Here is an 18,361-nt window from a genome sequence, read left to right as displayed (position 1 = left end):
TCCTGAATATACCGATATCTGGTCAGTTATTCTGGCTTTATTTTTATTTTTATTTTTTTGAACAAAAAAGTTCTCTAGTTGTTTCTAGATCATTTCCCCCCTTTCGATAGTGTTAGCTTTACCACAGGTGGAATTATCCACAAGGGTGGTATTATTATTATTCTTGGTGTATTTATATGTTTTTAGACTAACTTTATTATAGGCCTATTATAATAAAGTACACTGTCATCAGCAGCTGTCTTTACATTTAGGCAGTCCTAGTCAAAGACCAGACAAAGCTGATGTGTGTGGTGCAGGCTTATATGCAGGAGTGGTGATGAAATGATTGATAGATGACCAGATGGTGAGGATAAATAATCTGGAGAAGGTGAAGCCTGGCAATTCCATGATAGTACACCCTCCGACGACCCTGGCGTCGAGGTGGTTCTCATCTGTCCATGTAAGCTAGTGCGTAGAGTGGGATAGAGAATATCTTCTCTGGGGATACAAGAGCACTCTTCTGGACTGAATCCGCCCCAGTCTAATATTCTATTCTACCACCTCAATGTCAAGAGTCTAGAATTTCCTTAAATGAGAACACTCTGTCCTCCACGACTGGCAGAACAGGAGAAACAGGTGAATGAAATGGTTTGATGATGGACAATCTCAAAAGGGACCAATGTATCTGGGAGTGTGGATTTTCCTCGTTGAAACCCACATTTTATGTCCGGGCTGGTAGGATGGAGCTGAGGTCTCTTCTGCGCGACTCTTCTTTCACTGAATTGCTCTCTGCAGGTGGTAATGTGCAGAGTCCCAAACCCATTGCTCTCCCGGAACCAGTGATCCACTAATGGTACATTCGGATGGTTCCCGGACCACGGGACAACATCTTCAGGGATACTGAAATATCTAAACACATGGTTGAATAACAATTCTGCAGACTCCAAAGTGGTAGGCAGACCTTGTAGTTGAATTAATCGACAGGATTTGGAAAACCGATCAACAGTCATAAAGTAGTGAGGTATTACCATCTGATAGAGGGAGGTCTGTGAAGAAATCAACCCCTAGATGTGACTATGGTCTTTTGGGAATGGGCAATGAAAGAAGTTTGTCAGTAGGGAGATGACAGGAAGACTTGGACAGCTTGGGTACATACTGCTGGTTTGGAGGACAGCCCGGCAGAGGATTTTCTGAGGCACTGGCTTGGGTATTTTCAGAGGTCCATTCGATCAGAATAACATTCAGTTTGGGATCCAAAATGGTTTAAGGAGACTCTGAGGAATCATCAGGAGCATGGAGTCAGGCGAGTGCTACAGCACAGGCCTTTTCAGGGCGATAGAAAATGAAGAAGACAAAACGAATAAAAGGGCTGTCGAGGATTAAGCAGTTTCGCCTCTCGCAGACACTGGAGGTTCTTGTGGTCCGTAGGAACTGTGAAGGGGTGACGGGCTCCTTCAAGTCAGTGTCTCCATTTTTCCAAGGCCAAATTGATGGCGAGTAGCTCTCTGTTACGGATATCATAGTGTCTCTGCCGGCTTAACTTGTGAGAGAAGGAGGGGGACAACCCCATAGTATAGCAACCCAATGTCTCATTCCTTCCTCTCAATCACTTATAAAGTTACCAGAAAGTTACTCATATCAGTAGTTTTGTTAGTTTAAATAGCCTACTCATTGCAGTTTAGTTAGTAAAGCCCAAACTAATCTTCATAGTATTTACTTCCTATAGCCTATAGTATGCATTTATTTATTATGGTTGTCTAAAATATAATACAGTGATTTGGTTGACTCTTGGAGGGAATTTCATAATAGTCAACACAAATTCAAATGGAAGGCAATGTGTCCCTTCAACCCTGTTACATTCTTCAATCCTGGGGGAAGACAATTCAAAATTAAAGCATTTCTCACTGATTACAAGCTGACATATTAGAATTAACACAATTAAATAGTGGTTTTAGTTAAACATCTAAATTGAATTTATTTTTTACAAAAATAAAGAGACCACAGTCCACAGACACAGAGGTTGTCTTTTTTTAACTTCAGTTCCATAAAAAAAGAAAATTATCATATTAGATGAGTAGTCAAAAATCGAGCACATGAGCACAAGTAAGTATTTATTTGTGTAAAATCCATTGTAAACCAGTTCCATTTTGTCCCATATACGGGGTTGAGAATAAAAGATGTCCAAATAAATAAATAAATAAATGGGTCTTTAATACCTGAGGTGGGAACATATAATTTGATGGAGTTCCTTTCCATGTCACATGAATGTTTCTTTTTAAATGTTACATAACAATCGAATAAGGCTAAGCAATATGAGTGTACGTTACAGTATTTCGTGATCATGTATTGACTATTGTGGTCTGGCAGATACTTCAAATTGAACGATATTCGGCGCCTCCAACAGGATTTTTAAAACTGGAGAAAAAGGGTACTAAAAATGCAATATAAATATGCAAATAGCAAAAAATAATCGTCTAACCATGTCACAAAATCACGAATTCGTAAAAAATTCCGGAACATATTTTGATGTTTCAGATCGGTTTGACAGTCTGAAGTGCCGATGCAGGAAAACTCGATGCCCATGCGGAAGTCGGTCTGTCTATGATCTTATGGATAAATGAAGTGGAGAAAATAACGAAATTAAAATGTAAGTAGGCTTATACGTACATTGAGCTGAGAAAATCGCGCTGCACTTTTAACTGTTTTGCCTGTTAAACTGAGTTTTTGATTTTAGTGTTGCAGTTTGAGCATCTAATTTATTATAGTTGTTGTTGTGGTTTGGGCTGGGCTGTAACTTTAAAAGTCAAGCTGCAAATGTGGATGTATCATAGGAACACGGAGACGTTATAGTTCACACCTTTCATTATTTTGATGGAGGAGGTGTGGCTTATTTGTTAAAGATCTGAACTGGCAACTGAACGGTTGCAGGTTCGACAGGTTGTTCTTGTGATCTGTTTACAGCAGCATGATAGCCAAAACACAGCCCAGCAAAGTCTAATTTAAAATTTAAACAACACAGAATTGCCACCTCATTTTTTAATTTCATTTTATGACAATACAGTTGCGGAATATGCCCCAATAAGTGTTGCCTTATTGAGCTCCAGTGAATGCAATCCAGCGAACCTTTTCTAAAAGTACTTCAATTTGTCACCCTTGATGGCTCTCAGAATCATACAGTCACTTTTAGAAAGAACTATCGCAAAACATTAAAATTAATGAATAAAAACGCATTTCTAATATATATATAAAAAATTAGGACAATGCTTATCCAGTAAACAAAGGAATCAAAATGACAACAATACACACTCTTTTATAATGTACTGTGCAAGATTTGAACTTACAATTTTCAGGTCAGGTGCAAATCACTTATCATCACTCGCCACTCGGAAGATTCACTACCAAGTTTCAGAAGTACAGGTTAAAAAATAAACTCATAATGAACAGAGATTTAGATGAGAATGATCACAGAATAAACAAAAACACATTGTTAATCCAAGAGAAAGAAAGATTAGTACAATGCGTACCCAGATAGCAAAATAATTGAAAACAAAATTCCAAAAAAAGTGACACAACAGTACACACACTTTTATTAAGTGTCACCACACAGGAATCAAACCCAGATTCTTTATTTCAGGTGCTTGTCATTTACATCACATGCCACTCAAAAGACATACTTTCATGTCGCTGCCAAAGTTTTAGTAGTTCAGGTGAGAATACATTCTAAATTAAGATTTTGTATCAAAATGCACCACATGTGCATGTGCATTAATTTGTTCAGATTATGTAATTCTCAGAGAAACAAAACATCTTTTATTTTTATTTTTTAGCATTATTTCTGGCCACAGTACCTCTAGCAGTCTTGAGCATGCTTCACACAGGACTCAAACCCACAACCTGAAAGTTTTGGAGCTTGTTGCTTATAATAACGATTATATTTACGACATACATGCACCAAGCTGCTGAGGAGAGCTTTCAGTTTGAGAATGAGCACACAAAAGCATTAGCATAATAACCAGTTAGCATGCTGAGGTAACTTGGCCGTAAACATAAGTTTTGTTTAACCTGCCACATTAGAAATAATGGATTCTAATTAGCATGTTATTTGTTTATTAACCAATTATCATGCTAAACTAACTAGCATAAGAAAAAACAAACAGGCACGGTCAACTTCTGAGAGATATTTCTCATGAACGGCAGATCATCTCTGCCGTTCAAAAGATCATCTGATCATATTTTGGAAAAAATGTGTAGGAGGAGTAGCAAAAAAAGAGCTTGGTATCAAAAAATATGCAACAATTTAATGGTCCCACTTATTTTGCTTGCATTATTAAAGGATAGTTCACCCAAAAATGAAAATGCTGTTACTAATTACCCTCATGTCGTCCCAAACCTGTAAGACTTCCCTTCGTCTTCAGAACACAAATGAAGATATTTGAATTTAAATCTGAGAGCTTTCTGTCCCTCCATTGACAGTCTATGCAACTACCACTTCGACACTTCAAAAAGTTTATAAAGAAATCATAAAACTTATCCACATGAATCAAGCAGTTAACTAAGGTGAGTCATTTTTCATTTTTTGGTGAACTATCCCTTTAATATCTTGCATATTTTACAGGGGGTATGTACATTTTTAAGCAGAACTGTAAATATTGACATCAGATTTGGTTGATTATATGGTTATGTGTGCGTTCCATTTTAAGTTTTTTAATTTTCTTTCAGCATGGCTTATGAACAAAAATATATGATCAAATATAAAATATAAAGTAGATCAACTTCCTAAAATTCTAACATTTTTAATTTAATAGGCATTCTCAGTTCAAATGTGAGTTGTGACTCTAAATTACTATATAATAAGTGTACTGTGAGGGGCTTTGGATGAGAAAGTCTGCTACAGCATTATTAAATGTGTCTCTGTTTGCTCTAGGTAAAACCATTGTTGTGGTACCCAGCCGGAATCATCATGTCCTTCGCTGGTCCATCTCTGCCATGCCCTCGGCGTTCTGTGGCAGGAGATGAAACCGGGGCAGCGAGTGATCGCGGGATTTACTCCTCTGACAGACACGCTGGTCTCCTTCTAGCTCAGATGAACAAGATGCGTCTGCATTCTGACTTCTGCGATGTGCGACTGCTGGTAGGCGGACGGGTGTTTGGGGTCCATAAGCTGGTGCTGGCTGCCAGCGGCCCGTATTTTGCTGCTTTGTTCTCTGGAGGCATGAGCGAAGCCCGTGAGGAGGAGGTTCGCATTGCTGGAGTGGAGGCTGATGTTTTTGAAATTCTCCTTGAATTTATTTACACTGGTATGCTGGAGTCATGTATGTTGTATGTTTGTCCATCACTACAGACATGAAGTGGCGTGAAGGCCACACATCTGCATTTAAAGGGGTGGGTCCGTAGATTTTTTTCTAGGCTTGGTTGTTTATGGGGCGCGGTATAACCTGTCTTAATAATTTTTTTTTTTAAACGCCATATTTTTCTTATATTTTACCTTTATTCCACACCGCTGTCTCCACTGTCCTTTGAATGGCTCGTTTGCTTCCTGCTTCTATGAAGCCCATCCCTCCAAAAAACGCAATGGTCTTAGATTGGTTAGATGGCTAAATGTAGTTTCATGTATTTTTATTGGCTGAAGTGCCAAGCACAGGTTGCCCGGAAACGCCACGCCCCTTACCATTACGGGCAGAAGTCACATCTGTGGTGACTAGCAAGGGTTTATGATGTCACTAACCCAGGAAGAAGCTTGTTGTAGTCTAAACCGGACGTTTTTGTAGGCAATAAACTGCCATAACTTTAAAAGACAATATCTCCATTTGCATTGAACTTTCAGCGCTGTAACTTTGCAGATACTGTTTATGCCAAAGCAGCAACATTACACAGTAACTAAAGTTAAAAAAGGGAACTCGCATGCAACCACCCCTTTAATCTAAGGCCTAATAGTTAGAGAGTCGGGCGAAAGTCACGGGTTCGATTCTCAGTACCAACTGAGGTGACATGTTTTTAATATCAGCAATTATTCACCATTGAAAGATTCACCATTGTATGCTTTATTATGTCCACTGTCTCTGAAGAACAGTTTATTATTGACAATTTAATTGGTTTTAGTTTTTATTAAAAACACATTTAAACCATTGTGTGCAGGGGGACTGGACCTGTAAAAAGTACACTGTAAGTTTCTTTTGATAAAAACATTTCTGTTAAATAGTGTGCAATAGTAAAACTCAATAAAAAAAAAAAAAAAAAATCCAATTTGTTTAATTTGTTGTATAGCTATTTTCACCCAGTTTTCCAGGTATATGAATGTTAAAACTATTAAAAGAAGCACTCCTTTTGCTCCTGATAGGCTCTATTGACGTGACAGTGGACACTGTGCAAGAGCTGATGGTGGCTGCAGACATGCTGCAGTTGAGTGAGGTGGTGAATATATGTGGAGAATTCCTCCGGGCTCATATGGACCCATCCAACTGTGTGGGGATCTATCGCTTTTTGGAGCAGATAGCCTGTATGGAGCTGTTAAAGTTCACTGAAGACTACATCCACGTACATTTTCTAGAGGTGGGTTTATTGACTCAAGTTTTCTGTTTCAAATATTCTCAACATTGTGTTCTTTCTTCTTTGTTTCTGTTTAACCTGAGTCACAGGTTTAAAACAGGCATTCTGTGAAAAGAGAGAAGTTTCTGTCATGATAGAGTTGATTCTGGATGAGTATTGTAAGCAGGGGGCGGCACAGTGGCTTAGTGGGTAGCACTGTCGCCTCACAGCATGGAAGTTCTTGTCTGTAAAATAAGGGTTTAGACTAGAGTATTTTGACAAATGTATCTTTTAGCGTTTGACATTCTACAATAAAGATTTTCAAGCAGCTGGAAAATTGAATGCAGGTCAGGCTGTCCCAAACAGCATAGGGGGTTTTTAGCATATAGATAGTAACCCAGTTAAATGACTTAATATTATGAGTACTGCCCATTGTTGATTTTTCTATAGCTCCAAATACTCAACCTCCTTGACTGTCAGTATTTTATGTTTTGAGAACCATTCATAACCAAATCATATGTCATGTGTCTGGTGTCAGGTTCGCTCCTCAGAAGAGTTCTCAAGCTTGTCTAAAGATCAGCTGGTGAAGTTGCTTCGCAGCGAGGAGCTCAGGATCGAAGATGAGTATCAAGTGTTCACGGCTGCTATGGACTGGCTGCACCACAACGTGCCCCACAGGAAGAAGCATGTGGTGGAAGTTCTGGAACCTGTGCGCTTTCCTCTGCTGTCTCCACAGAGACTCTACAAGTACATTGAGGGTGAGCTAAAAATACTGTATGTCAATGTAGTGCGACTCACTGACGATTTTTTGTATATGTGTTTATATTCTCTGGTGTCTGATTAGGTTATAACTTAATGGGGGGGTGAAACACTCAGTTTCAGTCAATCTCATGTCAATCTTTAGTACCTATAGAGTAGTATTGCATCCTTCATATCTCCGAAAAGTCTTTCGTTTTATTATATTTGTAAAAGAAATATGGGCTGTACCGAGTCTTTCCGGAAAAAACCGAGCGCCTGGAGGCGTATCGTGTGGGCGGAGCTAAAGAATGACATATGCGCAAAGCGGTGACGTCCTCAAGCGTGGAGAAACCCATCGCTATCTCAGCTAATAGATATGATCCAGAATCTAATTCGGCGGTTGAAATAGAAACAGCAACAGCAGGACGTCCGTCTCTGTGGTAAGTACTGTATTTACAGGCCTGTCAACATGACATGATTCGGTTTATGGACTATTGTATGCGACCAAACCTTAGTAGCAAGCAAAACGGTTTTGCACGTCGAGTACGTTATAAGTTACATAGAACAGCAATGAAGTCCGTTAGTGCATTTGAATGACGAAGCACGCGATCGTGTCGTTTACTGATGTTTACATACGCGACGATAAGCAACAGCACAGACATTTGAAGCAGTTTTACTTACCAGCTGCTTCCAAAGCAGGACCGAACCTTTATCGCTGGGGCCGCTCCGTCAAAAACACACTTCTTGGAGTGTGGAGATCCACTTTGCGATGCGACTGAAGCATTTCTGCATTCAAATCGGTTCAAATGCGGCGCTGCCTTCCCGGAATGCTGTGCTGAAGCGTTGAAGTCGCTTAATGTCAAAGTGGAGGAATGAAGTGGAGCGCGGCGCGGACTATAACCGACATTAGTGTTCATGGACGACTGGATCTGTAGCTGAGAGCAGTTTACTGTTTACGGCCGTGCATTTCCTCTCTCGCGCTAGTGAGGCGCGCGCGCACCCTACCGGGAGAAGAGCCGTACGGCCCATACAAGGACCTTCCGATCTATTAACGTCAAGTAGACCCATACTCGAAAAAAACTCTCAGAAACTTGTGAGAAACCGGAAGGAGTATTTTTGACACAGAAATGTGTCAAACGTCCAACATTAGTTTTTGAAACTTTGACTATGTTTAGGATGGGAATCCAAGTCTTTAACAGTGTAAAAAGCTCAGTATGCATGAAACAGCATTTCACCCCCCCTTTAAAGAAAGGCATTTATATCCTTCAGTCACTGTTACAGATTTGAGGGGTGTTTTTTTTAACAATGGCTGCAGTAATACATGTACTCACAAAGAATAAATATATAATAAATAATTACATTTATTATTAATAATCTGAATACAATATTCACAAAATGTGTTGCATATACATTTTAAGAGGACTTAAGAGCATACAAATGATAGAAAAAAAATCTTTGGTGTGGTGACACTTTAGGGTTGTCTGGCTATCACCAGACATTAGTCTAGGGAGTCTGTTCTGTATTCTCTACTGAATAAGAAACGTAATAAACGATCATTATTCAAATGACTCTGTACGCAATTGGATAGTCCTTCAGCCAATCAAACCATAAGAGGCGTGATCAACGGGCAACTACCCATCACTTCTCTGTCATTGTGTTAAACCCGCCAGTAGCGCACCAGGTGGATAAGCCAGGCGGTGATTGGTTCCTGCAAAAGTGTAACAGAAGCAGTAGAAATTAATATACAGGTTTCCAGACTGAGTTCCAGGGCCAAATCAAATCGCTGGCAGATCAGGCTGGGTTTATCCAATCGAACTTTAAGGTCCAATTCTCACTATTGAGTTGCTTATTAGCATGCATATTATTATAGGATATTGGCTGTTTATCAGTATTTTTTAAAGCACATATTAATGCTTTATTCTGCATGACCATATTCTACATTCTGAATACCCAATACCTAAACTTAACCACTACCTTACTAACTATTAATAAGCAGAAATTAGGAGTTTATTGAGGCAAAAGTCAAAGTTAATAGTTAGTTAATAATTAGAGTTGGACCCTAATCTAAAGTGTGGCCAAACTGATTGAAAACAATAAAGAAAGAAAAGGTTTGATTTTGAGGTTAGACCTATGTAAACTGAAATAAAATAATGCAGTGCAATACATAAAGTGAATGTTATTATTGCTATAGAATTAAATGAATGTGCAGGTGTGCGTATCTTATTTTACAACAAATGTGGCTCATCCATTCATACTTTAGAGCTGGAAATATTAGTTTGTTTTTGTGTACACATTGGTGATGATGTTTTCCCTTACAGGCATTTCTGACTTCAGTTTGCGAGTTGCATTGCAAACCCTTCTGAGAGAGTACACTGAAGTCAACAAGTCCCCTAAAGAGAGCAAACCTTTCAACCCTCTGCAAACGGCCAAGACCCGGCCCAGAAGAAAAGCCCGCAAGTACCTCTATGCTATTGGTACGTAAACTCTTCTGCCAGTTTGCAGCTGTAATATTTGTCTTAAAGGGTTAGTTACACAAAAAGGAAAATTCTGTCATTAGCTACTCAAGAGCTACCCGTAAGACCTTTGTTCATCTTCGGAACACAGATGAAGATATTTTTGTTGAAATTCTATGGTTCAAAAGGCCTTCATTGGCCTAATCACCAATATCATTTCCTCTCTCAAGACCCAAAAAAGGCACTAAAGACATCGTTACAAAGCCCACCTCACTACAGTGGCTCTACAATAATTTTATGAAGCGACAAAAAAACGACATACAGTGATGGGCGGATTTCAAAACAAAGTTTCAATCCGTTTCAAACCGTTTCAAACCAATATATACATATATATATTTAATAAAATAATTTTGACTAATTGCTAGAAAATCAAAGTCATCTTACCAAGTTCCAAAGTTATTAATTTAAAAAAAAAAAATATTAAGATTTTAAAGTACTATTTTCATGACAACACAATGTACAAATTTAACCTGGTTTTCACAGGAGGAATTTTGAGTTTTTAAGGGTACAAATTATACCAAATTTATGATGCTTACTAAAATAAGTGATGGGATAAAAGGCAATTTAAAAAAGTGTGCCAAATGACCCACTACCGGGACACTGACAGCTAACAGGCTTAAACTTTTACACTATGCATCATACATATGCTGTTTTTTTTAATAATTACATAATGAAACTGGGCGTCAGACTGAGGATCACACCATTCCAGACTTTCAAGTTGTACCAAACACAACAAATTCAAACCCACGCCTCGTTGCTAAGAGATGCATGACACACACAAAAAACACATACGTGTCTCATTTGTTAGGCTGTGTTTGTCAGCCGCATACATCATAAAGGATGTCTTAGGTCAGAACAGTAACCATTATAAATTGATGTCATTTGTTTCACTTTGGAATGTAGTGGTCAGTTTACTTAAATGAAGCAGCCTCAATGACGTATACGGCAGACAAATGCAACCTCCTGAGCATGAATAGCCTTCAAATGAGAGACAGCTATGGTGTTCTAAAATTGCCTTAAAATATCATACATTTGATATCCAGTTAAATGGATGTAATCGTAATCTGAAGCTAAAAAATCTGTCTATTCCCAATATACACTATGCAATTTTCTGTGAAATCCATCAAAATCTGCAGACTGGCTTTGGCTTTCTGCAGCAACTGTTCCAGACAGTAAATCTGGGCTAAAGTCATGTAACGTATCACAGCCTTTAGTCAAGTTCATCTAATTCAGCTTCTTTCTAATTTTGTCTTTAAGGTGGCTACACTCGTCTGCAGGGCGGCCGATGGAGTGACAGTCGTGCTTTGAGCTGTGTTGAACGCTTTGATTCATTCAGTCAGTACTGGACCACCGTATCTTCCCTGCATCAGGCCCGCAGTGGACTCGGGGTGGCTGTACTGGAAGGCATGATATATGTAGTTGGGGGTAAGTGTGTGGGTTTATTTTGTGTGAATTTTTTATTGTGTTGCTAAATATCAATATTAAGGTCTATGCAATAATTGCTTCTTGACTGCACCCACTATGAAATACACTGTTGACAAAAGTGTTAAGACACCCAGGGACTGTAATGACATCGCACTACAAATACATCATTAAAATAGCATCCCTCCATTGCAGCTATAACAGCTTCCACTCTTCTGGAAAGGTTTTCCATAAGTTTTTGGATTGTTCCTGTGGGATTTTTTTTTTTTTTTTTGCACATTCATCTTGTAGAGCATTTGTGAGGCCAGGCACGAATGTTGGACGAGAAGGCCTGGCTCGCAATCTCTGTTCCAGTTCATGCCAAAGTTGTTGGATGGGGTTGAAGTCTGGGCTCTTTGTGGGCCAGTCAAGTTCTTTCAACCCAAACTCATCCAGCCATGTCTTTATGGACCTTGCTTTGTACACTGGAGCGCAGTCATGCTGGAATAGAAAACAACCTTCCCCAAACTGTTCCCTCTTCCCACAAAGTTGGAAGCATAGCATTGTCCAACATGTCTTGTTTTGCTGAAGCATTAAAGGGTAAGTTCACCCCAAAATGAAAATTCTGTCATTAATTACACACTCTTATCTTATTCTAAGCCTGTGAGACTTTTGTTCATCTTCAGAACACAAACAAAGATATTTTTCATGAAATCCGAGAGCTCTCTGACCCCTCCATAGACAGCAATGTAATTACCACTTTCAAGCCCAAGAGAGGTTATAAAAACATTGTTAAAAAATTCCATCTGACTGAAGTTCTTCACCCTTACTGTTATGAAATGATGATAATACTTTTTGTGTGCAAAAAACAAAGAAAAATAACGACTTCATTCAATAATTTCTTCATCTGTGCCAGTCTCCGACACAGTTTATGTTGTAAATAGTGCTTCTCATTGCTTTATAACATTAAGGTTGAACCACTGGAGTCACATAGACTATTTTAATGATGTTTTACTTCCTTTCTGGGCCTTGAAAATGGTAATTACATTGCGGTCTATTGAGGGGTCAGAGAGCTCTCAGATTTCCTCAGAAATATCTTCATTTGTGTTCTGAAAATGAATACAAGTCCTTTGGGGGCTTAAACAAGAGTGTGAGTAATTAATGACAGAATACATTTTTTTTGGTGAACTAACCCTTTAAGATTTTTCTTCACTGGAATTAAGGGTCCTAAACCCAACTCCTGAAAAACAGCCCCATACAATTATCCCTCCTCTACCAATTTAACAGCTGGAGGCAGGCAGTCAGGCAGGTAACGTTCTCCTGGCATCAGCCAAACCCAGACTCGCCCATCAGACTGCCAAACAGAGAAGCAATTCGTCACCCCACAGAACAGGTTTGCAATGATCCAGGGTCCAGTAGCGGCATACTTGGCATTGTACTTGGAGATGTGAGGCTTGCATGCAGCTGCTCGGTCATGGAAACCCCTTCCATGAAGCTCCTGCTACACAGTTTTTATATTTTCTGATATTAATGCCAGTAGAAGTTTGGAACTCTTCAGCTATGGAATCAGTAGTACATTTTATGTTGAATTTAACATAAAATGAAATTGGACCTAAAGTTGGTCACTTTTTGCACCTCCGCACTTGGTGACCCCGCTCTGTTACTTTATAAGAGTACACCCCTTCGTGGCTGAATCGCTGCTGTTTCTAAACGCTTCCACTTTCCAATAATACCACTTTCATCTGATCATGGAATATCTAGCAGGGATGAAATTTCACAAACAGACTTATTGCAAAGGTGGCATCCTATCACAGTCCCACACTTGAATTCACTGAGCTGTTCAGAATGACCCATTTTCACCCACAAATGTTTGTAAATGGTACTTCAATAATTAAGAGGTGTGCCCCAATACTTTTGTCTATATAGTGTGTATAATTTAAAACAAAAAGCGTCAGTATCTCTACTAAAATTTCAAACATCAATATTATTATATTTTTTATAACTTATACTTGAGAAAACAGATATAGAAAAAATACTGTAAACTTAAGGTCTGTTCACACCAAAAACAATAACTATAACAAAAACTATATTAGCATCCACCAATAATAACATTCTGTGTATTTATTATAAGCATGTGCTGCAATTATGTAGTCTACCACTTAAAACGTTTTTATGTGAGGTGGATTCTGATTGACTGTCAGTGATTTTATCATTCATCATCTGGAAGAAAATCTTTTAGAAAATGATTCCAATTATATAATTCCTTTTTTCTGTTATCATTATAAATGTGGTGTGGATTTCACTATTCTCATAATAGTTATCATTATTTGCCTTTACACTGAAAATGAGATCTAATTTTAGAAATGAGAATATGAGAATATGGGCTTATGCTACTTGGCTATTAAGCCAGCACTCTAGCATCCATCCAGAACACTCTCGCAACCACTTAGAAAAATGTACTAAAATAGCATTTAGGATATACATTTTAGATAAACATACATCCATCTTGTATTTCACAGGAGAAAAAGATTCCATGATCTTCGACTGTACGGAGCGGTATGACCCAGTGACGAAGCAGTGGGCGGCAGTGGCGTCTTTGACCTATCCACGCTGTGGGGTTGGAGTTTGTTCCTGTCATGGAGCTCTTTATGCACTTGGTATGCAAATTTAGAGGCTTTCTGGCAGGGCGACTTCACTCCCACTGTGAGTCTGCTGCTCTTTTCAGGGTTTTGTTCAGTTGCACTATAACGCCATGTGATTGATTGCAAGAACGGGTCTAGCAACATTCCTGTAGTTCAGCATAGCTCTTGCAACGCCAAGGTCATGGGTTTCCTGGCAATGCATGAACTGATAAAATGAACACTTTGGGGGCAATATAAGTCACTTTGGATAAAAGTGTCTGCCAAATGCATACATGTAAATGTTGTTTATTGTTTCAGGGGGCTGGATTGGCTCGGAAATTGGGAAGACCATGGAACGATATGACCCAGCAGAAAATAAATGGGAGGTTATTGGGAGCTTGGCTGTTCCTCGATATTATTTTGGCTGCTGTGAGCTGCAAGGTATGTCCTCATGGATGAGCAATAAATGACTTTTAAAGGTCTAATATATTGGTATGCTTGACCATCCACTTTTTTTCATAATTTATTTTAAATAGTGTAGCATTAAATTCAACATAAAATGAAACTAGACCCTATTAACTTTTATAATACATTAACCTGGACTAATTGTGCATGATTCTTTACTTTATACAACCTTATACTAGCCTGAACAAGCCAGACCCACATCAAGATGTTTGGTCTGGAAACTCACCATTGACAGGGCTCAATCCGAGAGGCGGGATAAACGGTTGTTTTTCAAACGGTTGTCTTTGTGCCTCTTCACGCAATAGGATACGGTACACAACCAACCAGAGCAATGAAGGTGAAGCAGAGCTTGTTGATAGATTAAACATTTGCAGTATCCGGTCGCCAAAACTCCGAACACATCTTTCCTTTTTAAGAATGACTTCAGTGCCGTTCTTTTCTCAGAGAAAAGCTTAACTCCAAGTCTTCCATAGTCGGCGTCAAAGCTGATTCGAAAGACCGCCGTTCGCCAGCTTCTGTGTTTACTAGAAGCACGCAAACGCAACTCGGCCGTCGTCATTATGGCCCCGCCCGCCGACTCTATACATGATGTGATTGGCCCGACAAGAGGAATACAGCTCAGAAGGGTATTGAGAGTTGCTAGACGACACTTGCGGGCAGATTAGATTTGCTGCCGCTAGGGTCCGTCTAGATTTCTAGGCTAACATTATACCTCTTCTTTCATCAGAAATACTTTTGAATCACTGCTCTCCACACCAGGGTTAGCACAACTTTTGCGGATTGTGGCGCCAAACTTGTGAAAAGATGCTGTTAGAATGTTATGGCTAGACACTTAAAGGGTTAGTTCACTTAAAAATGAAAATTGTCCCATATTTACTCACCCGCAAGCTATCCTGGGTGTATATAACTTTTTTCTTTCTGATGAACACAATCAGTTATATTTAAAAATATCCTGGCTCTTCTAAGTCTACAATGGGAGTGAATGGTACCTTGTTTTTTGAAGCCCAAGAAAGTGCATCCATCCATTATAAAAGTAATCCATAAGGCTTCAAGGTAAAGGCCTTCTGAAGCGAAGCATTTTTGTAAAAAATAAATAAAAAATCCATATTTATATCTATAAACTATAATAACTGGCTTCTGGTAATGGCCGTACACGAGTTTAGTTCTGGCAGAAGAGTGACCTCTGACCCGACCCGACATATTGATGAACGCAGAAGCGCAAACACTGGTCACAAATTAGAAGTTTAAAACAAGAAGTTTAAAGAGAAAAGTGGGAAGAGCTTGTGTGTGTTGCCCAGCGTTACGTCATACGCCGGAACTCGACTCTCTCGTGAACACGCGAAAGGACGTTACTGAAAGCTAGAGATTACAGTTTATAAATGTATATGAACTATCCCTTTAACAACAGACACCCAAACGCGTGCCTACATTTCACATTTCACATGGACAGTTACAGAAACACTGCACATTGGATAACCAGTAGTTTCAGAGTTTGAGGTGAGAAATCAAATGATGACAGAATTTTGTTTTGAATTGTGACATACATTTTTACTCGAGCCACGAATGTTCATTCAATCCACTAAAAAGAATGGCTGGAAAAGAAAGATTCATTCACCCACTGGACATGACTAATAAGCGCTGCAGTGATTACATATATTTGTAGGAAGTTTGTATCAGCCTGGTTTCCTCGACAAGACCCAATAGGATTTTGTCTATACTTCTGAATTATTGCAGAAAATAAGTAGACTGGGTAAACCCAGCCTTATCTGCCGGCGATTTGATTTCGCCCTGCAACTCAGTCTGGAAACCTGTACATTCATTTCTACTGCTTCTGTTACACTTTTGCGGGAACCAATCACCGCCTGGCTTATCCACCTGGTGTGCTATTGGCGGGTTTAAGATGATGACGGATAAAGAAGCGATGGGTTGCCCGTTGATCACGCATCTTGTGGTCTGATTGGTTGAATGACTATCCTATTGCGTACAGAGTCATGTGAATTATGCTTGTTCATCATGCCTTTTATGGTCGGATTGGTTGAAGGATTATCCGATTGCATACAGAGTAATTTGAATAATGGTCATTGATCATGCCTCTTGTGCAGTAGAGAATACAGAACAGACTCCTCTGACCAATATTCAATCTTAAATTGAGCTTGGTCTGGTGATAACCAGACAATAAAATAAGCTCTGCGACCAACAAAAGTTTATGATTCTTAAACATTTTATTCATGATAATCTTCACAAAGTAACACAACTTTTATTAATTTCGTAGCCTATATACAATCAGCATAAGCTTAATGTAAGCTATAAAAGATACCAGTCACATGACTTCAGCGTCACCATCACGTGTATCCAAGTATCCAACAACTCTCTCAGTCTTTATTTAAAAAATTGTTTCCTTGAAAGTTTGAATTAGAATAGTCTGCAAGAGTAAGAGACAAGTATAATCTTTAAAAAAGTCACAAGCAGGTATGATGTATTTCAGTGGTTCTCAAACCTGTCCTGGAGTACCACCACCCCTGCACATTTTGTATGTCTCCCTCATCCATCACAACTGATTCAACTCATGAGCTCATTAATTGAGACTGCAAGACCTAAAATGGGTGTGTCAGATATAGGGAGACATACACAATGTGCAGGGCTGGTGGTCCTCTAGGACAGGTCTAGGACCACTGATGTACCGTATTTTATATTGTAGAATAAAAACTGAACATATCTTGCGCTTGTGTTCACCACAGACCTTATTTCAGGCATTAAACCAAAACCCCAGTGACTTCAGGACGATGCAATCGGAAGTGGTAAAACGCACTGTGGAAGAATGGAAAGAGTATTTAGGCCCTTGTCTTCAGTATTGTGTGTGAATGTTCCAGGCTTCATCTATGTGATTGGTGGCATCAGTGATGAGGGAACTGAGCTGCGCTCGGCTGAGGCTTACGACCCAATCTCTCGCCGCTGGAGCGCCCTGCCTGTCATGGTGACCCGACGGGCGTACGTGGGTGTAGCTAGTCTCAATAACTGCATCTATGCTGTAGGAGGCTGGAATGAGGCCCTGGGATCACTGGACACTGTGGAAAAGTATTGCCTAGAGGAGGTTAGGATTCCATAAATTCTTGTCCACATGATATCAAGTTGACCCTTAATGCAAATGTTTTGTCTCCTCTTTTTAATGCTGTATATGGTTTTGTTCTTATAGGAGAAGTGGGTGGAGGTGGCGCCGATGGCCGTCCCCCGCGCTGGGGTCACGGTTGCGGCCGTTAATGGTTTGTTATACGCGGTGGGTGGTCGGACCACTAGCCGGGACTTTTCAGCACCAGTTACTGTTGACTCGGTCGAAATCTATGACCCCCACCTGGACACATGGACGGAGATTGGTAACATGATCACAAGCCGCTGTGATGGTGGTGTAGCAGTGCTCTGATATTCACAACCAGCAACATATCACTCAACTCCACTCTTGTAACTGATTTTACAGTCTAATTTATTATCATTTTTAAATTAAGGAGGACACCTGTTATAAATCTCATGTTAGCCTGTGAACTTGAGAAGGCACATAGCATTGTTTGGGAGTGAAACTTTTTTTAAACTGCTTGTGTTTTGAGATCATGAGCAATTAGTCACAATGTATAACAGCCTGCTTCAAAAGGTCCCTCAGTTCACGGTTTATTGTGTAAGTTGTTTGTGGTGTTGTCATCTCAGTGTTGCTGATGGTCATTCTAGCCTGCTAACTTGCTTTTTTTGAGTTCAGCTTCACATTTGCATCATTTCAAAATGTTTTATGTTACATTTTGCACTTTTGTATTATACCCTTGTTTTTCACAATCTTAAGCTTGTGGAATCCTGCTTATGTGCTGTCAAAAATATTTGAATACATTTAAGCACTAGAATTTGTATTTGTTCAACTGAGACCTTTAATATTTCATTAAAAGAAAGAATTTCCTGGAATAAAAACAAATGGTTTGCCACTCTCTAAGACTGCGATATCTGACTCAAAGAAATGAACACAATGAATTATAATTCTAAAGACACAGACCAAAATAAAGATGTCCATTCACTTTCTTAACTATCAAGTACAATGTGAACTGTAATTTAAAGTGAAATATATGGCATTCAAGGTGAAAC

The 18,361-nt window shown here is 39.3% G+C and overlaps 1 protein-coding gene across 2 annotated transcripts; it reads left to right on the top strand.

The window, feature by feature from the left end:
• The first annotated feature begins 2,411 nt into the window (after positions 1–2,411).
• ipp (intracisternal A particle-promoted polypeptide) lies at positions 2,412–18,278 on the top strand. 2 transcript variants are annotated; one of them, XM_067452143.1, is made up of 10 exons: positions 2,412–2,626; positions 4,904–5,276; positions 6,317–6,528; positions 7,043–7,262; positions 9,561–9,716; positions 11,013–11,180; positions 13,676–13,813; positions 14,096–14,218; positions 17,113–17,333; positions 17,436–18,278. In XM_067452143.1, exons 2-10 carry the CDS (start codon positions 4,940–4,942, stop codon positions 17,658–17,660), a joined length of 1,800 nt encoding a protein of 599 aa, XP_067308244.1. In that variant the 5' UTR covers positions 2,412–2,626; positions 4,904–4,939; the 3' UTR covers positions 17,661–18,278. The 2 variants fall into 2 exon arrangements, with proteins under 2 accessions (XP_067308244.1, XP_067308245.1); XM_067452144.1 differs by lacking the exon at positions 2,412–2,626 and adding an exon at positions 4,442–4,536.
• Positions 18,279–18,361: the final 83 nt, after the last annotated feature.

The sequence above is a fragment of the Pseudorasbora parva genome, chromosome 9 (genome assembly GCF_024679245.1).
Source record: "Pseudorasbora parva isolate DD20220531a chromosome 9, ASM2467924v1, whole genome shotgun sequence".
NCBI lineage: Eukaryota > Metazoa > Chordata > Actinopteri > Cypriniformes > Gobionidae > Pseudorasbora > Pseudorasbora parva.
The sequence above is the reverse complement of the archived record's forward strand: the minus strand, read 5'-3'. Positions and strand labels throughout refer to the sequence as shown.

Bases quoted from the DNA above. Each gene is read 5' to 3' on its own strand.
- ipp (XM_067452143.1), top strand. From the start codon at position 4,940: ATGTCCTTCGCTGGTCCATCTCTGCCATGCCCTCGGCGTTCTGTGGCA. The intron at 5,277-6,316 runs GTATGCTGGAGT...TGCTCCTGATAG, and splicing joins CCTTGAATTTATTTACACTG to GCTCTATTGACGTGACAGTG. The intron at 9,717-11,012 runs GTACGTAAACTC...TTTGTCTTTAAG, and splicing joins CAAGTACCTCTATGCTATTG to GTGGCTACACTCGTCTGCAG.